General features: G+C 40.8%; 1 protein-coding gene and 1 non-coding gene across 3 annotated transcripts in view; both read left to right on the top strand.

Moving 5' to 3' along the window:
- PLEKHG7 (pleckstrin homology and RhoGEF domain containing G7) overlaps positions 1–25,072 on the top strand; it is a 55,007-nt gene that overhangs the window by 8,509 nt on the left and 21,426 nt on the right. The window contains exons 3-9 of one of the 2 annotated variants that reach the window (XM_045553255.1): positions 6,246–6,373; positions 9,278–9,318; positions 14,031–14,126; positions 14,925–15,068; positions 18,185–18,280; positions 18,830–18,931; positions 22,222–22,335. In XM_045553255.1, the coding sequence (XP_045409211.1) occupies positions 6,246–6,373; positions 9,278–9,318; positions 14,031–14,126; positions 14,925–15,068; positions 18,185–18,280; positions 18,830–18,931; positions 22,222–22,335 (721 nt within the window). Of the gene's footprint in view, positions 1–6,245; positions 6,374–9,277; positions 9,319–14,027; positions 14,127–14,924; positions 15,069–18,184; positions 18,281–18,829; positions 18,932–22,221; positions 22,336–25,072 lie in introns of both variants that reach the window. The other variant, XM_045553254.1, reaches the window with a different exon arrangement.
- Positions 13,817–13,956, top strand: LOC123640801. Its single transcript, XR_006736054.1, has one exon. It is a non-coding gene; the product is annotated as a U4 spliceosomal RNA (small nuclear RNA).

Below are 25,072 nucleotides of genomic sequence, written 5' to 3'. Positions count from 1 at the left end.
GTCAGACCTGCATGAATTTTGAATTCTGGCTCTGTCATTCTCTAAAACAGTGCAACCTTAGGGAAGCTCCTTATCCAGTCCTCTAGGCCTCAGTTTCCTCTGGTCTAAAATCTCATTTTAGTAATTTCTACATCATAGGGTGTTTGTGAAAATCAATATGAGGATGCACGGAAAGCACTTAACACAGTGTCTAGAAAGAATCGCTTCTCAGTAAATGCCAGCTGATTTTAAATTAGAATAATATTCACCAAGACCAATCTATCGCTTACAAAATGTATGCATCTGAGGTCCACTGGGGACACATTTCCAGTAGCCAGAAACTTTTCTGGCACCAGCATGTGAGAGCAGCCTCATTGTTGAGTGTTAAGGCCGGGGTGTGTGGCCTGCTCAGCAGTGGGGGAGAATTCCCTGGATTCTCTGAATTGTTGCTGTCCCAGCCCACATCATGGAGCGTCACATCTTCAGCAGAGGACAGAATAAGGAGAATAAGCAGACATCCTCATACCAGAAGGGAGATGAGATTACTCCAGCAACCATGGGACTAGTCCCTTCGGATCTGACCAGCTTGGAGCAGCGCACCTCGGGGTTAGTGAAAGTGTGGCTGTATTTGGGTTTCTAAATGTGGGATGGGAGGCCAGGGGGGGGTGTCAGGCCCTAGAGAGCTGCACAAACCGGGTCAGGCAGACACCCAGTTATATTAATACAACATTCTGGGTCCAGAGTTTATCCTGAAGCAAAGAACCAGAATAGCCAAGCATCAGACCAAAAAAAAAAAAAAAAATGTATTTCTTAAGGATATTTGTTTAGTTGTGTTTTTCTAAACAACTGAAGGGCAGCATTAAGTTAAACTGTACTTACGCAGTAACAGTGGGTTTCGCCAGGCACACCCCAAATACTTTGCATTTATTATTAGTTCATTTACTAGCTTAATCTTCCCTGCCCTCTTTACACAAAATATCCCTACCGCACACAGATACCATTTTGTTTGGGGGAGGAGGGTAAGAATTCTGAATTCATTACAATGATTGCTTCCAGTGGATAAACAATACAGAATCAGATACAATAATTCTGCATGAATGCCACTTTTTATATGAAGCAACTCTAATGTTTAGAACAGCCAAAACAAGATAACAATTTGGAACTATAAACACACCCCTCTGCCCACCATAAGACCTAAATTCAATGTCATGATGAACTCATTGTAACCATTTACATTAATATCATTAATCTAACGATTTGAGCAACCCCGACTGATACAGACTCAGGTCTTTTCCAGAGTGCCCAGAAATCTCATCCACAGCCAGGCATGGGTGATACAGAGGCACATTTTCTGTGCCAATCCATGTCTCTTCATGTTTCTGTCTGTAGATGTTCTTCCTGATTGCTTTCCTAGGTCTCTATATGGCTACAACTATGGTTCTTGGTATTTCTATTAACTCATGCTCTCTTTTGATGGACAAAAGAATGTCATGCCACAGAAATTCTGTTACACCCCTCCAGAGGCACACCTGCCCTTGCAGAATGAGCATTACTGGGTTTTGAACACCAAGGCAAAAAGCCAAAGTCATGGCCAAAGCCCTGTGCAAACCGCATCTTCCCTCTGCTGCATATATGCAAATTCAATTCCAAGCCTGATCGATGTGCTCCCAAATGGATGCATTACGTCGGAAGTTACCCCAGGAAAGGGAGGAATGGATAGGGGTAATGTAACCAACCATTTTGAAGGAGGTGGGGGTTGATGAGCACTCAGATTTCATTTTGCTTCTGTAGATGCATATAATGATTCATTTATGATCCAGAACAGAAAACAAATTCATCTGAAAACTGTCAGTATTTCATCCTATAAATCAACATGTCTGTTTATTCAACATGCCTGTTTGAATAACTGTTCTATGTCAGGTTCTACGCTAAGTGATTAGATTCTGGGATATATAAGACCCAGTATGAGCGTTCTATGAAATTATTATAAAGAGACAAGGTAAGGGTAGGGAGGGGAGAGAGAGACAGAGAGAATTGACCCTTCCTGAATGGATCAGAAAGGACTTCTAGAAGAAGAACATCTAAGCTGGAACTTAGAGAGGAATATAGGTTTGCCAAGCAGATAAAGTGGAGACAGGCAGGCAGATGGGAACTACCTGAGCCAAGGCACGGAGGCGTGAAGTGCAGTGTGTTTAAAGAACAGTACACACACAGCTAGCTATTACCAGGGTACACATTCTGAGGGCGTTTGTGTAGGAAAATGACAATGATCAATCACTCTGAGTATGTGCAGGCTTGGTTATTGCTCCATTTACTTAAATGTTTACTGAGCTCTTGCTAAACAGAGGGATTTAGACCAGGAGCTAGGAGCTGAGGTGATAAGGGAAACAAGACATGAATCTACAAAACGACCTTGTAAAGCAAGACGCTTTCCATAAGGAAGGACAACATCGGAGGATTATTTCATTCATTCGTGTTCATCAGTAATAATGGATTGAGTTCTAAATTAGCACCTACCAACATAAATGATAAGACATGCACTTAAAGAGCTGGCACTCTAGTGGAATAAACAGATGCATAAATAGAACACTATGTTATAATATATTCAATAAACAGCATGATAGTGTTTACTGGCTGCTTACTAAGTTCTGGACTCTGATTTAAGTGTTTTATATTGATTAAGTTAATCCATCTTCACACAATATTAGTATTGTCTACATTTCACAAATGCAAAGTAGGGGCCAGAGAGGTTGCTTAACTTGCTTAACCCAGGACACACAGCTAAGATTAACATCTAGGCAATTTGACCACACATTCGTAACCATCACACCAGCGAACTGTAGAAACATGGAAGAGAAACATATAAGTCAGCCTAGAAGGGGCTGGGGAAGACTTATCCTTCCACCCCACCAGCAGTAATGTGCTGTCTGAGGTCCCCAGAGAATATAAAGACAGTTTATAGACTCTTAGGAAACTATGAGAGTGTGTAACATCTAGTTTTAAGCTCAAAAGGATAAGTAAATTTTTTCCCAAAATTCACCTAGGTTATATTTCTCACTTAAATGATTGTAATTTTTCCAGTGCCCACCCAATTCAGCCCCTTCTATCCCCATAAATACCTAAATCTCATTATATGCTTCTAGGATCTTTTATCAAGGGAAGTATAAAGTTAATGGAGAAGCTTCTGATGTTTCTGTTCAGGGGTCTTCTTTTTGTGGGCTCTCGGCATTTTAGGTTATATAATACCTTCATTGTACCACTTTGAAAATTCCTGGCTGGATTTGTGTACGGCTAATCTGCTATGTGTCAGTCCCAATGTCCTGTATCCAATCTGATGAAACTAGAATTATGTTTCTCATTCAAATTACTGTCACTTTTCCAACTCCCACCTAATTCAGCTCCCTCATCCTCATAACCACCATGGACATTGGGTTGGCAAATAAAAAGGGAAAGTTGTAAGAGGTTGCAACCGTAATTATCTTATTATAAAACCTATTCATAAAGTAGGTGGAGAAAAAGTCAAAAAGGAGTGTCGAATGCCAGAAGATGGCCTCTTCTTGCAGGAGGAAGTCTGGGATGGGGGATCTGTGACAATAGGGATAGTATTTGTCTGCGTATCACAGAACCCAACTAGAATGACCTAAGCAAATAAAAGGTAGGATTTTTGTTGTAATATAACCAGATGCCAGGCTCCTGTTTTCCTACTCTGCTGTTATCTTTGCCAGATTGCTGATATATATTTGGGTTTCAAGCCATAGTCCAGACAGCAAGAAGGCAAAGGGCAAAGGATAAATGGAAGAAGTTAGCCAAGTCTACCTCCTTTGAAAAAGTTTTCCCAAAATTCACACACTTCAGCCTCTACTTAAATCTCCATGGGCAAGTGTGGGTCCTATGGCCTTCCCTAGCTGCGAAGAGTCAGAGCAGGTCAGCGTATTAACTCAGTACATACCATCTCCAGACAAAGCAAGATTTTAATAGCAAAGAAAAGGGAGAGTATGCACATTGGGCTAGCAACTACCAGTGTTTGCCACATTATTCTAAAGTTTTCCAATTAAAAAAAAATATAAGAGGAGAGAAAGGGCAAGTGGAACAGATTACAAAACCCCAGGGAATATAGTCAATTGAATAAAGCTGAGCCCAAAGTTTTTCAAGTATTTCCCTTTTATGCTACTTAACATAGATAATCCATGGGACTGAATCTCATGGGAGAGCAGGAATTATACAGGCTTGGAGAAGGCAGAGAGGGAACAAAATATTCCCAGGTAAGGCACTGAGGTGTGACACACCAGGAATTACAATCCATTTCCTATTTCCAGAGAATAGATTGCAAAATAAGGAATATCAAGAAGGTAAATGGGGCCAGATCATGGGAGGCTTGTATTTATCTGGTATAAGATGAAGAGACTCTGAGGTGGCTTAAGCTGGGGAGAGGTAGATCAGACTTAAATTGTGGAAAAGTCACCTTTAATGACTGTATAGGGTGGAATCAAGAGGATAAAGCTGAAGGTGAAGAAACAAGTTAAGAGGTGACTGTTAATACAGATGGAAGATGCTCAGGGCCTGATTTTGGGGTGATACAGAGGAGTGTACAAATGTGAGGAATTACTTCTTTGCATATAAGGGAAGACTTCTTGGAGGAGGCAGACTTTTATAACTGAAAATAAATTCTTTTATGCCTAAAGCATCTATCTGCAAAGTCTGAGGCATCCTTACTTCATATATTTTGTAGAAACTTATGGGATATAAGTTATTCACTAATTAGAAACTCCTAAACAACTTGTTCTACTATAATAATATGATCTGGAAAAGTTTTTTAGCCAAAGGCTGAAAATTTGAGATAATCATCAAAACCTAAAGGTAGGAGAGGCCTATATCAAGTTAATTTATAACCTCAAAATTAGTGGTTCTCCAACTCTGGTGAGTACCTAGGGCACTGGGTAAAGCTACAGGTGCAGGGGCCCACCTTAGTGCTGCTAAATCAGAATACTAAGGTGGGACCTGGGGATGGGTATTTATAATAAATACCACAGGATATGCTAATGTACACCAGATTGGGGTCATCAGCATAATGAGGCTGACAGGGCATGACTAGGACCAACAGCAAATGTATTGACGAGAAAGAGGCCAAGAGATCCAAGAATGTACAGTTAAGAGGCAAGAGACGAAAGTGCAGGCTGAAAGGTCATCACTCATGTAGAAGGGCAGAGCCATGGGACTTGGCTGCACAGCCTGCTAGGACTTGAGCAGTAGGTAGGTAGGAAAGTGGAAGGAGCAGAGGCAGGCCTGGGCTAGGGAGAATAACAGGGAACCAGGCATGACCATTTTGGAGGGTGGGAGTTACCACATGGCAATGGACAAAATCGTAATATCCAATGGACAAACTTGGGCTCTCAACTTCCCAGACAATTCCATAGCTATACTTTTGTTGCTAAATCAAGACAAAATTCTTCTCTATATAAAGTAACCTATATGCTAGACTATTTGTTGGTAAAAAGAGAATTTAGAAATTACATTAGTCAATAAATAGAAAGAATTTCATCTCCCACCCCTTAGAACAGACCAAAGGAATATCTGAACAGTTCTGATGAGGAAACTAAGAGAGTGCGTATGATTCCATGTTATCAAGCAGGTCCCCAGCATGACAGACCCCTGCCACTTTTGCTCCTTAGAGATCACTGAGCAAATGCCTAGTGGCTTTGGGGCTGTTCCCCACTGCATCTGTTACACCAACCATTAATTTTATGAACATCCAACAGACAAGAAGTTTTATGAAATGGAGTAGAGGAAAGGATGATGTAGATAATCATGTTTTCTAAGCTTTTCCAACAATATTTCAACTTTCTCTGGGAAAAATAAAAGTGCTGATTTTGAACAACTAGCTTCAGATCACCACGGGAGTTGGTGGCCACCCCATGCATCTTGCTCCCTTCTGAGGCAGTGTGATTAGCTGGCAAAGACTTCTGTATTTAGATCTTTCTTCTAGTATCCTTCTGAGTCAGAACCAGCAGGGTGCATTTGTGTTGATGTGTCTAGATGAGCTCTTCTGCTCTTGTTCTAACTCATAAATGGCCAGTAAGGCTAGAGGAGACAATGCGTAAATGTGTGGTAAAGATGTTATCCCATGCCTGGATCCTGGAGTGCCTGAGTCCTTCCTAAGAGAGGAGCATCAGGTTGCCAGCAGCGACTTTGCATGACCAGAGGTGATGCACACGATGAACCTGCCTACACCCAGCTCTCAGCTCTCTCCCCTCATTTCTTGTGCACAGGTTCTACGAGCACAGGCGAAGTTCTGTGGTGCTGAACTTACCCGGACTCGAGGTCTTCCCTGGGGACCTTCTGGTGTCAGATGGAGCTGCGGATTACCTGTGCCACCCACTTCTGCTGCTGAATTCAGGTCAGGTTCATTCAAGCATACTTGCATCATGACATGCCTGCTATGGGATGGATATTGTCACAGACAGGGGGCATTTTCAAAATGTTTAATAACTAGTAGAACATGTGCACTGACCAGCTAGAACTGAGGTCTAGCCAATTAGAACAGGCACCAGCTGCAAATTACTGGAAGCAGCTGAAAACCAGTCCTAGTATTGGGCATTCCATTTACAGAGATGAGTAAGACATAGCTCTTCCCTCCAATTATACTTTGGTCAAATAAACTTATCCCAGCTCCAGGCCCTGGCACAGGTGCACCATCTCGGGTCACAGTGCCTTCTCCAGGCATGGGGGCAGCTTCCCTATCATTGCTGTGACATCTCTCCCCACTCCTGGTCTTCCATCTCACACTGGTATCTTCCAACTGGGGTGGAACCATGTGGAGGCAGAGGCGCCCATGGCATATTAGGGATAGAGAGAGGCAGCCTTGCGGGTGAATCTTCTGCATCTTCATCTCACTTGTAAAAGCAGAACAACTGCAGTATTCAGGGTACTTTCCTCATGATTCTGAGAGTAGGTAAATTAAAGCTTTTGAGAGCTGAAAGGAAATTTAAAGATTATCCATGTTGGTAGTTTTTAAACTGGGTTTTTTCTTAGCGGAGCCCTTTTTAGAAAAGAACCCTTACTTGGAAGTCCAATGATTAAAACAGATCCAGGTGAAGTTGCCACGCTTGCAGCTGGGGTGAGCCCCAAAGACGGACCTCCAAGGCATCCCCAAGAGCCTTGGACACTTGACAAAACAGTTTGAAAACCACCAACTCATTCACAGGTGTGCAAAGGGAGATTCAGAAAGGAGAAGTGGCCTCATCCTGCAGAGGAAGGGCATCTAGGCGTCTGCCTGCTAGGCCGGTGCCCTCTCTACCAGCCTGCGTCAGTCACCGTTGTGTGGGCAGCGGCAGTCTCTGTGTGTGGAGCCCAGAAGCCACCAGGGAATAGATCGTAACAAACATTTTTATAGCTCTTCGTTCTTCAAGGATCCCGTTCACATCTACTGTTTTATATGATACAACAATTCAAATGAACGAGCCAAAAGGGCTTAAATGATCTGCTCGAGGACATGCCCCTAGAAATTTGAGCTAGTTCTAAACACAATGTCACTTTAACAGAGGTTTTTAAATTCATGTTGCATGAGGCTTTGCAAATGCTTTAAACCTGTTAACAACCAGAGCTGTGGTTCTCACATGCTGGTCTCAGACCAGCAGCTTCAGCAGCACCTGAGAAGTTATCAGAAATGTAGATTCTGGGCGCCCACCCCAGACCTTCTGGATCAGAAACTCAGAGGTGGTGTCCAGCAGTCTGTTTTTTTTTTTTAGCAAGCCCTGCAGGTGATTCTGATGCCAGCTAAAGTTTGAGAACCACCGTGCTAAGGAACGAGGTCATTGTTGCTGTATGACACTTCTATGTCACACCATTTGTTTTGCTAAGTTGTATGCCTAGCATCATGGTAGATACCAAACAATAAAAGATAAGCAACATCCTCCACCTTACCATCCAATACCCTTTTCTCAAGGAATTTAGATTGGAGGCCTCGTGTCCCAAAATCATGGTTTAAAGCAATGCTTCTCAGGCTTTGGTGCGTGTATGAGTCACCTGCATTTATTGTTGAAATAGATTCTGATTCAGCAAAATGTAATGTTTAAGAGAGATGATAAAAAGCTGTGGATTCAATGAAGACTCATTTAAACCTTCTTCTGAATATTTAAAAGGCTTTCCCAATGCTCCAAAATTATCCCCAAAGTTAGAAAAGCAGAGGAGAGAAATTGATCAAGGACCAAAAACCCCAATTATTGCAGTTCAGATTGGACATAAGTATTAACCACCAGCCATTTGAAAGCTAAGGGTGGTGAAGCTGATTTGTCTCTAAGGGAGATTCTACCTATTCACTCCTGTACAAAGATTAATAAGGTGGTCAGACGAGCGAGAAAGTAATCAGTTGGGCAGGTGTCTTCCAAGGTTACGGTGGGAACAGTGACTTAAACACATCCTTTGCAGTAAATGCTGCTCAGGTCTGACTGCTTCCCTCTGAGAGAGTATTATGCACGCTCTCCTGAAGAATCTGATAGAAAGACAACTAGACCTATCAGACATCCATTTGTATGCTGAGTGGTCAGAAAATCCCACCTAAACCTAACAGACAATTCCTAGCTTTTTCTGGGCTGCATTACAAATTAATGCAAACAGCATTAAAATCAACTGACTGGAACCTGATCTAATCTCTACTTCCCGGTCATCAAACGAATGTGTGGTTGAATAATGACTTCCTTCTCAACTCAACGCAACTCCTGGAGACTATTGAGGTGGTGACCAATAGCAACCAGCCTCCAAATAAAGATTGGTGACATGTGTTGGCATTTCCTAGTTCAGGAGTCTCCATTTAATCACACCTGGGGATTGTGGGGTTGGTGCAATCTGCAAGTCCCAAGTTTGGTCAGGCTACTGAAGTTGCATGTGATGGGATGGATGGTTTCATGGTAAGATGGTATAAAAACCAACGGCCCATCCTTTCAGCCCCAAAGTGCTATGGTTTTCTGTCTTAAATGAATTACTCAACATCGTTATTACAGTTTATAGATTTCTCCCCAAGTGATAGGAGAAAGGAGGTTAACAATACAGTAGAAAAGAAATAGGTCAATACCACCTTAAGGCAAGAACGGAACATCAACTTTGAGGTTGCAACTGCTTCATTCACTCATCTGCAAAGATATAAATATTCATACTGTGCATTCTCAAGAGAAGGAGAATTAAAGCAGGATGAATCCTGTTTGGCTCATTTTCAAAAAGCAGGTTTTGTAAAGCACTGCAGTCATCTGTCACTAGTCACTCGAAGTACCTGTAATAATATATTTTCTTTAATTTCACCCACCAGAATCCAAAAAGCCAAGATGGCCTTTCTCCAAGAGAGGAGTGGTGAGTGTCTCACATTGTCATTTTTGTCTTCATTAAGCCTCCTGTAGCTAAGAAAGTAAGAAATGGCTGAAGAGCCTTTTCATTCTGCTTTATCTTTGCATAAAGGCAGATGGCACGTGAAATGTAAATGGTATCATCACATCCGTAGTATTGGCTACAGAACATGCCAAATGGTGCCATTTTGTGCAGCAAAACAGTGCTAATTGCCAGTGGTTAATGAGCTCTGCAAAAAAAAAAAAAAAAAACACACACACACACAAAGCAATCCTAATGTAGTGATGCTTGACAACACTAAATTTATAACAGGATACAGCTTAGGAAACAGCTCACTCGATGAAGCAAACTTGCACAAATGTATGCCCTAGTTCACAGTCAGTGCCGTGTATATTGGGAGCATTGAAAAATGAATGAGATATTACAGAAACAGATTCCACAAATACACTTCTATTTCTGGGAAAGCCAGCCAGATTAGGCCTAGTGGGTTTTTAAATTCATTCTTGGTTCCATCAATTATTGAAGAGTTATAGATCTAAATCTGTGGCCCCAGAGTCTTGACTGCCTCAGACAAGGGTGGCCACAGTCAAGCCGTCCTTTCTGGCATGCAGTGGGTGGAGGGAGGGAGTGTTCAAGGTCACAGCCTGGCGACTCCTGTTTTCTGGAGGAAGGGAAGGGACTGATTTTGTGTTCTCCCAGCAGCACCATTTGTAACACATACACACCACGGCCAGCAGCAACAGCAGGGCCTTATGGCAGGTTACTGTGCCTCACTCTGTTACCAGTCTACCCACATGTCCCCTCCAATCAGTTTGGCATCAGTTGCTGACATCTGCAATGGTTCTATGGACACACACACTTTGGTGTCTTTAAGTCCAGCAGCTAAATAAAAAGCCCTCTGAGGTTCCAGTCCTAGCTGCTTCACTTACCGCCCATGACCTTGGCCAAATGAATTTACCTCCCTTAGCTCAGGTCTCTCCCTCTTCAAAGTGGAAATTCACAGTGCCAGCCTCACAGGGTGGCTGGGATGAGTGAATCGTAATGCATGTGGAGCTCATCCCAGAGCTGGGCACTTGTAGACAACCTATCTTGGCCATGTTATTAGTAGCCGTATTTTTAATTAGGGTTTAGAAAACTGCTTGTTCTCAATAGCCAAGTGTATGATTGATTTTCACATTTTTTTTTCAAAAATAAAACATTTATATGGAATACAGTCTAAACATGAAGAGCTGCAAATTATAAATCACTAGTAAAATTATGACACCATTGTCACCAGGGCTGTTGCTCACCAGTGATTCAGGGACATGCTGTGACTGTTTTCCTGGCAGGTCTGAGGCAAAGTTTACAGTGCAACCTCTCCTGAGTTCCTTCTCATATAAACAGAGGCGGTCAGATCCGAGGTCCCAGGAGAAGAGGCGTGTTCCCCCAGCCCCCCTGAGGTCTCCTCCAGGACAGGGAAGCCATCAGGGCTGCCTGGGAGATAGAATGTGCTTTCAGAAGGGATGGATTTGGCTAAGGAAGAGACATTCCTACAAGTTGCTGGGATCAATCCATTCTTTTCTCCATCAACTTTCTCCACACGTGTGTGTTGGGTGATTGTGTCCAGTGCTGGGCCAGATATCTAAGATACCAAAATGCCCATTTTCAGCTCGCAGTTGAAAAGATTGGACTGACAAGTAATTGGGGGGAAAATGTGCTCAATGGTTTGTACTATGTTGGGGGTCAGTTGTGGAGATACCTAAAGGAAAAATAATTAGTGGACTGACAGAACGTTCTCAGCAAATGTTCTCAGCAATGAAGAGAAATTAGTGTCTGGAAGCTTCACTTTCACAAGGACACGATACGTGGTACCTTAAGATCAATAGGTCTCCTTCCTTCCTTTATCCTCTTAGCCTTATTCATGAGGTAATTCACATCTTTATAAATGATCATCTGCATCGATGTAACAAGCACACTTCTAAGTCGTACTGGATTTTCCCAGTCTATTACAGATTTTTACTTTTCTTTCCCTTTTTCTTACTTTTCTCCTTTTTTCTCAAGTATCAATACAATATTGGTAATGAAAGCTAACACATATATAATGTTTACCACATTGCCAGGCACTGTTTCTCTTTACCTGTGTTCTTGTTTATAGATATCATAGTTTATATATGTGAACTCATAAGTTCTCACAACAATCCAACAAGCTAGGTAACCCCCATTTTGCAAATAGAAAAACAGGTTCAGAGAGGTTGAATAGTTTGCCCAGGGTCACACAGCTCATGAGCAGCAGAGCAGGGATCTGTCTCCAGCAGTCCCCGGCAGTCTGGCTCTGAGTCTGTTCTGGCCTGGGCTCAGTCCTGCTCCCCCAACCATGGGGATCCTTGTAGAGACTCCTCCCTCCGTCTCTCACTGGAGCTCTCAAAGATCTTGTCCGTTCTCCCTGGTTCAACTCCATCTCTTTGTCAACCACTCCAAAATATATGTATTCAATCTTTTTTTTTTTTTTTTTTTTGAGTCAGAGTATTACTCTGTTGCCCAGGCTAGAGTGCTGTGGTGTCAGCCTAGCTCACAGCAACCTCAAACTCCTGGGCTCAAGTGATCCTCCTGTCTCAGCCTCCCGAGTAGCTGGGACTATGGGCATGTGCCACCATGCCCGGCTAATTTTTTTTATTTTTAGTTGCCTGGCTAATGTTTTTCTGTTTTTAGTAGAGATGAGGTCTTGCTCTTGCTGAGGCTGGTCTCAAATTCCTGAGCTCAAGCGATCCTCCCACCTCGGCCTCCCAGAGTGCTAGGATTACAGGACTGAGCCACCACACCCAGCCTATGTAGTCAATCTTAACCTTCAACTGGGCTCCAGTTCCACGTCACCAGTACCTATTACACACCTCCATTCCACCTACCTCTTCATGATTAAGTTTGAGACTCCACAATTAACCTTGTATCTTCTCAAATACCCTTTAAATGTTTCTCATGGCCTCTCCTAACCAACACCACCATAGTGGAACCAACAGGGCACTAAATGGGCCTGTTACTCTCGAGAGTTAATGTGACCACTGAGACAACTAACTGTCTCCTCCCTTCTCACTGGAATCCCCACCAAGCTGTGTGGCCAGGGTGTTGAGCAGAGCCATGAAAAGCCACAGTGAGTGTCCGTCAAAGTACGGGGCTGGCACCTACTTTCCCACAGCTCCAATGCTGCTTCCATTGTCTCAGCTTCTTTCTTTCCCAACTGGCTGCTGATTTTTTTTATTTCCACAACATGCAGTCGCTATGGTTTCAGACATCAACAAAAGGCATATGTCCCAGTTGCTGTAGGAGGTCCCCAGCTGGCTCCAAGATTCCTTTGCTGCTGCAAAGGCTAATGAGTCTACAATAGATTTCCTCTTTTGGTGCCATAACCCTACTAGAGAAACCAGCCACAGCCCGGTAGCACATTCTGAAAATATTACAGGATCTCCTTTCATACACCCAGGGAACCGCTGACCCACAACAGCAGACAACCCATCCCTCCTCTTGTTCATTAATAAAATGTTGATTAACTTTCACCAAACTTTAGATCCATGCCAATACCATGCACCCTGAGGCAACAGAACAAGTCAAAAACCATTTGTGATAAACATTCATTTGAAATGCTGCCAAGTTGGCTTTACAAAGCTTTATACATTGTTATTTGATAGCTTCTTCCTGGTGTGGTTGGTAAAATGAACTCTTTAAGTGGGCAATTCATGGTGTTGCAATAGAATACTGAAGGAATCAGAAAAAAAAATGCCTACAGTATATTATGTTTAAAAAGCAAGTTTCAAAGGAAGCATAAATATGACACCATTTAAAAATTAATTATGAATATGATCAGAAAAAATGTTTTCAGTGGGAATCTGAGGGTGGAGATTATGGGTAGCTTTAATTTTCACAGTATTTTTCTTTGTTTCTCAAATTTTCTGCAATAATCATATATTAGCTTTGCAGTCAGATTTTTAAAACAAATATTAGTAAGAATAGAGACCATAACAAAAGTAAAGCATTTCTTCCATTCCATGGAAACTAAAGTTTCTAGCATATTCTGGTATTTTTTAGCATAGAATTAATTATGGGGGGAAAGTTTCTTTAACACTCTGAGCTTTATTTAGTCATCTGCTAAATAAGGGGTTGAACTAATACATCCGATGCACCTTCTGATGCTAAAGTCCTATGGTCCAGAGTTTAGAAAAGTTAAATCTGTGAAGGATGCCATGTCACCCCACCAGGTGGGCACTAGACTCAGAATCCACCTATTTGCTATGTAACTGTTCCCGCGCCTTGGATATGTTTTCATTAGTAAAGTGAGAGGTTTGGATCAGATAGTCTCATGAGCCTCTGTCCTCCAGGTCGGACATCCTGTGGTCCTGTGGCTCAGACTAGAGCTCAGAACAGCTTTGGAATTGTCGGTGGCTCAAAGACAGAATGTGCAGTCCATTCTCAGGAATGGTAGAGAATGAATGAAAGATGCTGAGGCTACTAAAGTTGTGCTGTTAATTCATGTTTGAGCTTTGCGCAGTGGCAGTATCGTAGCCAATGAGGTTCATCTGAGACGCAATTATGCTAACTGAAAACTTTTCCCAATACCCCGCCATGACGACTTGAAATATAGTCGGCATTGGCAATTTTTGACAGTCTCTACGGAGACTGAATAAAAAAAAAAAAAATTTAAAAAAAAGAATTCATGTCTGAAAATCCTGTTTCTAACAATCTTTAAGCAGGGCAAAGACAAACACAAGCACGTATCCGACCTGGAAAACTGCCTCTCCTCTGTGAAGATTACCAACTTCAGAGGCTATGAGTTCTACAGCTTTAAGGTATGTTACAAATTGTTTACTGTGTGGCATGGCTTTTTCTTTTCTTTTCTTTTTGTTTTGTTTTGTTGTTTTTGTTGTTTTTTTTGGGGGGTCATTATTTTAAGTTGTCAGATTATTGCCTTGTTTATAATATTAATAACAACAAGGCCCAGGGCTGGAAAGGGCCTTCTCTGCTCCAACACACTAAAACCTGGGGAAAGTCATTTTGTTTTAAATAAGGTAATGAATCTGAGAGCACTTTGTAGATCAGGAAGCCCTATACAAATGTTAACAATAATTATTTCTACTATTCACCTCAATTTCCTCATTTGAAAAGTAAATTGTTATTGATAAGACAATTTCTAAAGGTCTCTTTGAACTCTAAAACTTTTACTTTACTCTTGAGTAATTTCAACAAGTTTTGCCAGGAAAACCTAGAATCTGACCTCCCAGTTCTGGGTTTGAGGTTCTCTGAGATTTTTTTTTGCAATAAACTGAAAAGGACTCATGAAATTCATGAACATAATTCAAAACATCGGTTTGAATTTCTTTTCATTTTAAAGTAAAAATACTGTACATTGTGCATCCCATGCTTTGCATAGGGAGGAACTGGCATCCCGGAGTCCCACGGAGGAGAGCTGTAGGGTGGGTAGCTTACAGAGCCACTCTGCCGAGAGAGAGAGCTACCCCGGCCTGAAGCGGGAAATCATGATTTCAGAGAGTGCCTGCTCCTCTTGTACTGCAAGCCAGAGTTAATACCCAACAGGTTAACCCGCTGAGGTGGAAATGTTTTGTTCTCTCTTTTCTCCTCATGTACAGGATAAGACCTGGAATGAAGTCATGGAAACACATCAAAAGCTTCCTACCGATCAATTAGACTTGAGAAAGCAGCAAGAGGCCGTGTGGGAACTTTTCACGAGTGAATGCACTTATTTCTTGGACCATTTATTAGTTCTTAAGATGGTAATGTCAGGCTTAATTTTTGTAGTAGATGGAAAATATTAATTTGGTTCTTTGGGGACCCGTTTTTCTCTTCCATACTTAAAAAAGGAAAGTTCTAGGGTTTTTTTTTTTTTTTACCCCTCTTTTAGGAGATCTTGAAGAAAATTTTATTTATTGTTTATTTTTGTTTATCTACCACTTGGTTGTCTCTTCATTCTTTCCTTAAACATTAGATGAGATTTATTAAGTAAATTAGTCCAGCTTCCCGTCTGATGTCTGAATCTCTTCTGCCTGATCTCACCAATTCACACTCTCCAGAGTCAGGGAGCTCACACCACCCTGGGGCAGCCCATTCCGTCTTTGGTCGCCTTTCTCTCGCAGAGCTCTTGCTCCCTCCTCAACAGTCCCAGGTGAATGCTTTTTAACAGCTGCAGGGCCATGGGCACAGACTTCTGGGCCTACCGTCCACATGTAATTCAGCGTTGTTGGATTACATGGTATATTCATGATGTTGTCTATGTAAATGGCACCCTTGAGGTTGTACAGCGCTGCGGCCCTGAGCTGGTGAGGCTGAGAGCACTGAGAGCAGAGAATTTCTTATAGAAGAACCACAGGGCAGGGGAGGGAACTACAGGGCAGCTTCCTTGCAAGACCATAGGAGAGCATGGACCACACAGCTCCCAAGGTCTCCTCTGCCCATAGCACTTTTGAATCCTGGTTACTGTGATACACAACTAAAAAGCACTGTGTTGGCAGACCTGAGTTCAAGCCTTGAATCTGCCTCTGACTTTCCCTGTGAACTTAGAAAAGTCTAGTCCTCCACATCCTAAACCAGGGGTTGGCAAACCATTTTTGTGTTGGTCCAGATAGTAAATATTTTAGGCTTTGCAGGCCACATGGTCTTTGTTGTAACTACTCAGATCTGCCCTTGCAGTGCAAAAGCAGCCAGAGACAATATATAGAGGAATGTGCCTGACTGTGTCACCAAAAAGCATCATTTAAAAAGCAGATGGCAGGCCAGATTAGCTCACAGGCTATAGTTTGATGATCTCTGTTTTAAGCTATAAAAGGGGAATGGTAATACCATCTTTGGCTATCTCAGCAGACCATTGTAATGATCAAAGTCGTTTTCTTTGAAATCTATCAAGAGCTAGGCAAATGTCAGTTATTTTCTGTAAGTAATATGTGTTGTCAGCAACAGCACTAAGTCCTTTCCTTAGCAAAATTTAAACCACAAAGACACTCTGAGAAAACTGAAATTTTGAGACTATATCAATTAGGATGCTTATAAGAGCAAGTTATAGAAAACTAGCTGAAATAATATAGGATTTTATTAGCCCACATGACTGTGAAGCCCAGAGGTGGGAAAGAATTCAAGATTGTTTTGATCAAGGGGCTCAAAACAAAGGACAAAATTTCTTTCTGTCTTTCATCCCTGTGATCCATGGCTTCATCCCAAGGCTGGTTTCTCTCATCATCACAAAATGGCTGCTGTCCTTGAGCCCATGGAGAGAGAAGGAGAAAGGGAGAGAGAGAGAGAGATTTTCCCAGCATTCATAGCAAGTCATGAGATTCATTCTGATTGGACTGGCTTAGATCACATGCCCACCCTGAGCCAAATACTCTAGCTAGGTAAGGAAGGAATGTGCTAATTGGCTGAAGGTAGTCAAGGCCCCGCCCTGGGCGTGAGATCAGCCTGCCACACGGCACATGAGGGACACAGAGAAGAGTAGACACTGACGTGAAAACCGGGCTGTTTTTAGGGAAGCGAAGCATTGCAGTTGAGTGGTAACCAATCAAATGTTCACTGCAGAGCACTAACTCCTGAGCTATACCACCTCCTTGTCCCAGTGAACAGAATGGAACTTTCTATGCCCCTATAAAACTGTCCACGTTTTTCAAATTAGCATTTTCTATTTAAGAAAAGGTCAATTTGAGTTTATTTTCAAATGCCCCCGTGTATTGAAAGTACATATGTACTTCTCTTTACACAATCCATGAGTTTCCCAAAGTTGCTTGCGAATTGAAAATATGTAACTCAGAGTAAAATAAATACACTGGAGGACTCAGTATTTTTTTAAATGGTAATAATTTCTGTAAAGCAAAGAATCTTACAGCAAAAAGAAGATTTCTTCCAAATTGTCCCAATTTGTCTGTAGTAATGAGTTCTGTTTCTTAAAATTGTCTGTTTGAAAAGCTTGGATATTGACAGATTTCCATAAAACAAATGCTATACTGGACTTAAAAAGCTCTAAATCAGTGGTTCTCAACATGTGGTCTCTAGACCAGCTGTTTCAGAATCGTGGGCCCCAGCAGCTCTGGTTTAACAAGGCCTGCAGGTGATTGGGAGGCAAGTTCAAGAACCACTCACCACACTAATTAAATAATACAGAAATGGGAACTGGGGAAGGTTAGCTATCTAAAGCCCTGTCTTTTAACCTCCCAAATTCTTGAAATAATTGGTCCCTCTGACTACTTCCCATCTTCTGTATACAAAGTATTTCCATTTCAATCAACTGATATCTCTTCAGTTTACAGGTTATCTGTAGGTAAGGATTGTAGTTCTTCTTTCTTGACTTGCTATGTAGTTCCCCTGTTGTGTGAAAGCATCAAATCGAGTAAAAATTACATAAAGACTCCCTTAATGTTTGCATTAATATTTGATGCCTTTATCCAAATCAAAACATTTTACCAGTTATTGGATATAAGCTCATTAATTCTTTTTAATTTCCTGAAAGTAAAGTGTATTTGGGTCTTTTGCAGAGGAAGGAATACGTGAGAACACAGCATGAACATTGTTTTGCTCTCAAGTTAGTACTGTTGGCAAGAAGAGAACCTTTGGGATTTCTTTGGCGCCATGTAGCAGAGAAACCCATTTGGACAGATTGTGTTCAACAGGAATGTTGTTAGGAGTCAGAGAAGCAATAGCAACTTCGTACTGAAGAGTACTTTTCCAACATGTTTTATGAAGCTTAAATGTCATCATTTGTATTGAATAAAATTTTTAAACTTTGAGAATACTGATTTCTACATTGCTTTGTTAAGTTATACTCAGGAGGTTTATGTTTAATGTTCTTACAAATGGCACGTTTCAAAATTTAAAAATATAAATTAATGTGCATTTATTTATTTTAAAGATTTTTATGAATACGTTAAAATATCTGCAAACTCGTGAATTTCTCCTGGATGTGGATTTATGGAGACTCTTTGCAAACCTGGAGGAGTTAGCTCAGGTGAGCTATTTTAAACTTCACTGGAGGACCATGAAAATTCATGCTTAATCTATTCTTATGGCTTGTGTTCCATGTTGGAATATGGCACATGATTTATTCCATATTCCATTCCCAGGCAGGACTTTAGTTTAATAAGAAAGAAGTCTAAGCATCCATTGACATCTTTGCAATAAATTGTAGATATTAATAAAGAAAACCTTCACTTTTCATTTTTTCTATGCCTATTTAAAAATGTAGACACATTCCTAAGATCTCCGTCATCTTCATAAATGTTTATTTTCAAATGAATGTGCTTTTCTTATATATATTATAAATAAATAATATCTTTCCTTGCAAACGGACGGGAAGAGAGATAGCAACAAGAATTTATTTAAGAGAAACTTATAAGGAAATATATACTGGAGAGTGGAGGAAAATAAATCTTTGAATTTTGCTAGGAGATAAATTTGAAATAGGAAACATCTGTAAGAATGATATTTGAAGTTCGTCAAATGTTTATTCCTTACCCCTGGGTGTGTACTTTCTTGTTTTCTTTCTCTCTGGCCCTAGACAAGCCTTGGTTTTGTGAACAGTCTTTTCAGCATCATCAAGGACTATGTAGATGCTTCTGAGACTTCACTGTCGATGGATTTCATCTCTGTGCTCACAAAGGTAAAATCCTTCTGGGAGATCTCAGCTCCATGAAATATGTTCACCCACCTGCCAGGACAGTTGTTCATATCTACTTGATTTTTCTTGTTCCTGGGAAAGTTCTACCTCCATCCTACCACGAAAGAACCATCCCTGCCTCCACCAATCAAGGTTCTCAAAAATAACTTGCAGCTTCCGTTTTCCCCTTGTCACATCCTATGTGTGGGTTTTATTAATACAAAAATCTGCAGGCATGGAAAAGCCATTTCCAAGTCTGTTTTTTAAATGACTTCAATTTAAAGCAATATTCATGGCAATAGTTTAGTGTATGCTAATTACATGGTTCAGTTGGTCTTGTAACGAAAGTGCCAGACTCTCAGAAACAAAATAAACCTTCAAATCTATCAGTGCCCTTAATAATATTTCTGTGTGTGAAATGAGGAGAAAAGAGGAAAACCTGTAGCCCTGGTTTGATAAATGTTATTTATTTCTTGAGTAGATATTTGAACCTCCTCCCCACTTTTTTTAACTTTGAGTTTTTTAATCCAGTTCCTATCTAGTCTCATTTACCAAGATTTGAATTCTTACACTCCATTTAAACAAAAAAAAACATAGATTGAGATTTATTGACAACTTACTAAGTGTTAGGTGTGGCTGATCCCCTGTATTCGATAATGTGCAAAACTTAGAAAAGCCTCCAGCCCCCAGCTCTTAAGGAATTTTCAGGCTAGTGAGGAAGAAACTAGTCCAGTAATGGCACTGATGATTATACAATCAAATTGAGATAAATGCTGGAAAAATAAATGACACAGCTAAGTGTCCAACAAAGAAAACTTAAGTTGGGATAGATAATGGAGTAGTTACAGGAAGGAAACACTCTCTAGGAAAATGATGCTTGAGAAGATGCATAAAAGAAGAATTTTAACAAGTCAAAAATAAGCAGGAAATTAGGTATAAAGTAGGAAGATCCTTTAGTGAACATTGAAAACAGATTTAAATAAGAAAAGCTTCAAAAAACAAGAAAGAATGTAAAGTTTTGGGAATTAGCTAAAATCTCAGGATCTCTCAATTCCTTGAGTCAGAAAATTTTAAAATTTAGTTTTTGGTAAACAGCCTAGAGAAATATCAGCTTCTCATCAAAACATGTAAGGCGCACTTAAAGATTACTAAAGAATAGAATATTATTAGACTCAATAAGAGTCTATAATAAACCCACATGTGCATGTTCCATACTATGTTACCCATGTGCAAAGATGGGTCATAAACTCTTTTCCTAAATTTAGAAAGTCTACATCAGGTAAGAGTCAGTTGTCCCATAGTAACAAACAGTCCCAAATCTCAGCGACGTGGCTCATTTCTCACTTAGGCTCTGCTTCCACTTTCTCCTTGTCCTGATTCTGGGGCCCATGATGGTAGAGCAGCCACCACCTGGAACATTACCACTTGCCATGGCAAGGACATAAGAGACTGCGGCAAAGCACTCACTGGCTCTTCAAGTTTCTGCCTGAAGCAACAGATGACATGTCTGTTTGCATTTCCTAGCACACGGCCAAGCTTACCTTCAATGCAGCCAGTATATACATCGTCCCCAGGAAGGGTTACTGTTAGGGTTCGATGAACAGTACACTGTCTACCGCAATGTCTCACAAGAAGCTCACCCGCTAGGAGATGGGGACATCTCATTATTCACATGTGATCCATCTGAGGAAGTCACTCAGAAGGAAACTGAGGCTTGGAGAGGTTAGATCATTTGGCTGAGATCATACAGCCAATGGGTGGTGGAACTGAATTTCTAAGCCTGACTATTAATAACTCTTAATCTTGGCTTCTTAACAGTCGCCTCCTAGTTACGACATTTCTCAAGCATCTCAGTGCCTCGTGAGAAGAACCTCCCTTTACCTCCAAGTCTTCTTCTCTGCCCAGCTCTCAACATTCCCCGCTAAAAGAAACCCATGTCATCTTTCAAATTATTTCTTGCAGAAGCCAAAACTTGCATTGCTCCCCATAATGTTTTGTCTTCTGAGGTCCTATAATGAAATATCTTTCTAGATTTTCATGATCTCTGGCTTTAATACCAGCACTTTCTTTTGTGGCTTTTCAGGCTGGGTCTGCTGTTTCTACTCACTGTAGCCATAATACTGTCAGCAACATGTCTTCCTCCTCTGATGCCACCACACTGGGATAGCACTGGAAATTCCCCAATGGGGCCCATGAGTTGATCTGTATTAGTCAATAAATCTATCAATTGGCACATAGACTCAGCAACATGGTAGACACTATGGAGTCCTGAAGAGAGTGCCTGATAGTAATGAGTCAGAAGTGTCACTGAAGAGGAAAGAATAACCACCATTTCTGAGAAAGACATTTAACTGAAATGGCAGCATATTGTGTGGTGTGCACAGTTTGCCCATTAGATGTATGAAGATATGTATAAAACTTGACAATCTGCCTTACTCTAAAATGAATTCAAGGCAGCTTACAAATGTGTAGTCATTATAGCAAGTTTAAGACATTAAATAAGAATAATGAAAAAAATCTAGTACATGTGAGATTGGGTAAGACTGCTAAACAAAATATGTGCTACTAAATATAGTACATCTAGTAGAGGCATCCCAAATTTCTACATGTTTAAAAGCCAGCAGAATTATATTTATGGATAGTTTTGAGGGATATTGGATAAAAAGTTACATGTCATTACTTTGGCAGCTTACAAATGTGTAGTCATTATAGCAAGTTTAAGACATTAAATAAGAATAATGAAAAAAATCTAGTACGTGTGAGATTGGGTAAGACTGCTAAACAAAATATGTGCTACTAAATATAGTACATCTAGTAGAGGCATCCCAAATTTCTACATGTTTAAAAGCCAGCAGAATTATATTTATGGATAGTTTTGAGGGATATTGGATAAAAAGTTACATGTCATTACTTTAATCACTTGCTACCAACACAAGCTTAACATCAACTGGCGTGGTCACCGAAATCAAAGGCAGTATTTGTTAGTAGGTCCCAGGCAGGGTATAGTGACCTCATTAAAGCTTGAACAGAAGTAAAAGGATGAATTAAGTTAAGACATACTAAATAGAATTTTCTTTGAGTATAGAGGAGAAAAGACTATTTATTGAGGAATTAGCTGTTTATTATGAGAATACCATATCTTTTTAAAAGAATGCTTTTAAAAGGAGCTATGCAATCATAGCTCCTCTGCTTTTCCCTGTTCTAGTTAATGAGAAAAGTGAAGAGAAAGAGAAAGTCAGCCAGGGCTCAGCGCATACTCCTTAACTTGAGTTCTCTCTCCTCTTCTCCTGCAGTATTTCCGAGGGAACCTCTGTCAGAGCCACCAGACCTACTGCCTGAACTACTCAGCTGCTGTCTTTTATCTTGACAGCCTGAGGCAGAGAGATGACTTTGGAATTTATTTAAAAGTAAAGTACCATTTTATTTTCTTTTATACTTTTCCTGACTTTCTTTGGGTGTAACAGGTATGGGGAATTATTATGTCCAAATTAAATGGGAGAGAAGAAATAAATGATCAACAATATGTTTCAACTAGAAATCTGCTTTCTTCATAAAGACATCATCTACTGCACACTTAGGAATTTTAAATGTTGTTCATCTGGAAATGTTATATCATCTAATATCCCTCCAGAAATTTTGGCTGGGGCTTAAAAAATATTTTGATAGTTCATTGTTTTGTTTGTGGTAGAAATTGGTACATTGTAAGAAGGAAACTAGAATAAGAACCTGAGCTTTGTTTGTGACTAGAAGTTTGGCTTTTGTAGGCTTTAGTCCCAGCACAAAAACTTGGAGCACCATTACATTGTATTCTGTATGAAGGGCACCCTGTAGATTAGATCATAGAGCACAATGTAAATGGTGTCACTGGAGTTGTACAACATGGCAGCTCTGAATCCCAAAGCATGAAAACGTGGAATTTCTGCTGGGGTCCTTCAGCATATTCTAATAGGCAAACCTGGAACGAATTTTCTTTGACTTCTCTAGCTCTGTTGACCCCTCTTTTGGCATTGCTTTAGTCTGAACTGTACCTTTTCAGTACTGTGCCAGAGCACTTTTGGATGATCCATAGAAAATGTCTTTTCAGAAAACCAGCTCTTCCTTGCAGCTGCAAGAAGCCCCTGCCAGAGCCGCACCTGAGAGGAAGGGGAGGAAAGGCCACCACAGTTCCTAGTGACTCAGTTGTGCATCTGTGGGCTTTTGCCATGGCCTTGATTCACATGCCAGGAAGCCTGGGTGTGGCCTGGCTGAGAAAGAGGGAATGATCTTAGGGAAGAGATGTGGCTCTATTTAGCTTCAGCCTGTCAGTGTTTTCTTTGCTACTTAAACTGAAAACTGAAAGCTCATTAGATTTCCAAGTGTATGCACAATCATACTGCAAACATTTCCCCTGGAAGCTGATGGATTAGACTCTTAGCTAGGCCCCTGTCTCAGTCTGTTTTGCATTACTATACTGGAATATCTGAGACTGGGTAATTTATAAAGAAAAGAAGTTTATTTGGCTCAGGGTTCTGCAGGCTGTAGCAGTGGCTCACGCCTATAATCCTAGCACTCTGGGAGGCCAAGGTGGGAGGATCGCTCGAGGTCAGGAGTTTGAGACCAGCCTGAGCAAGGGCGAGACCCCGTCTCTACTATAAATACAAAGAAATTAGCCAAACAACTAAAAACAGAAAAAATTAGCCAGGCATGGTGACGCATGCCTGTAGTCCCAGCTATCTGGGAGGCTGAGGCAGGAGAATCGCTTGAGCCCAGGAGTTTGAGGTTGCTGCACTCTAGCCCGGGCAAGAGAGTCTGTCTCAAAAAAAAAAAAAAAAAAAGAAGCATGGCACCGGCATCTGCTTCTGGTGAGGGCCTCAGGAAGCTTCCACTCGTGGTAGAAGGTGAAAGGGAGCCGACATGTCACATGGCCAGAGAGGAAGCAAGGGGGAGGAGGAGGAGGTGCCAGGCTCTTTCAACAGAATGGCACTAAGCTGTTCATGAGGGATGCACCCCATGACCCAAACACCTCTCACTAGGCCTCACCTCCAACATTGGAGATCACATTTCAACCTGAGATTTGGAGGGAGCAAATATGCAAACTATATCAGACCCCAAACTGGGGAAAATCCAGGTATATATCTGTCCCTTCCAATCTGGAGGGGAGATTAATTTAACAAGGTCCAGCCACATTTTCAAATAACCGTGGAAAATTCCATACCCATGTATTAACAGCCAAATTATTTTTAACAAAGGTACTAAGAACATACATTGTGGAAAGAACACCCTCTTCAATAAATGGTGCTGGGAAATCTGGATATCTGCATTCAACAGAATAAACTAGACCCCTATCTCTTACTATATACAAAAATCAAATCAAAATGGATTAAAGACTTAAATATAAGGCCTGAAACTATAAAACTAGTAGGAGAAGACATAGGATAAGCACTCAAGGACATTGGTCTAGGCAAAGATTTTAGGGCTAAGACTTCAAAAGCACAGTTAACAGAAACAAAAATAGACAAATGGGACCGTATTAAATTAAAAGGCCTCTCTGCACAGCAAAGAAAACAATCAACAGAGTGAAGAGACAACCTATAGTGTGGGAGAAAATATTAATATTTGCAAACTGTTAATTTAATAGGGGACTAATGTCTAGAATATACAAGGAACTCAAACAATAGCAAAAAAAAAAAAACAAACTAACAAATAATACCATTAAAAAGTAAGCAAAGGATCTGAAAAAAATATTTCTCAAAAAAAGACATACAAATGGCCAACGGGTACGTGAAAAAAAATGCTTGACATCACTAATCCTCAGGGAAATGCAAATCAAAACCACAACAAGATATTATCTGACCCCCAAATAGAATGGATATTATTGTTTTAAAAAACAAAACAACAACAACAAAAAAAACCCAGATGCTGTTGAGGATGTAGAAAAAAGGGAACTCTTATACATTGTTGGTGGGAATGTAAATTAGTACAGCCATTATGGAAAACAGTATGGAGTTTTCTGAGAAAAATAAAAATACAACTACCATACAATCCAGCTATCCCACTACTGGATATTTATCCAAAAGAAAGGACATGAGTATATCAAGTAGATACCTGCACCTGCATGTTTATTGCAGCACAGTTTACAATAGTCAAGATATAGAATCAACCTAA

This window comes from Lemur catta, chromosome 6 (assembly GCF_020740605.2).
Source record: "Lemur catta isolate mLemCat1 chromosome 6, mLemCat1.pri, whole genome shotgun sequence".
NCBI lineage: Eukaryota > Metazoa > Chordata > Mammalia > Primates > Lemuridae > Lemur > Lemur catta.
This window is presented reverse-complemented; position numbering and strand designations above follow the sequence as displayed.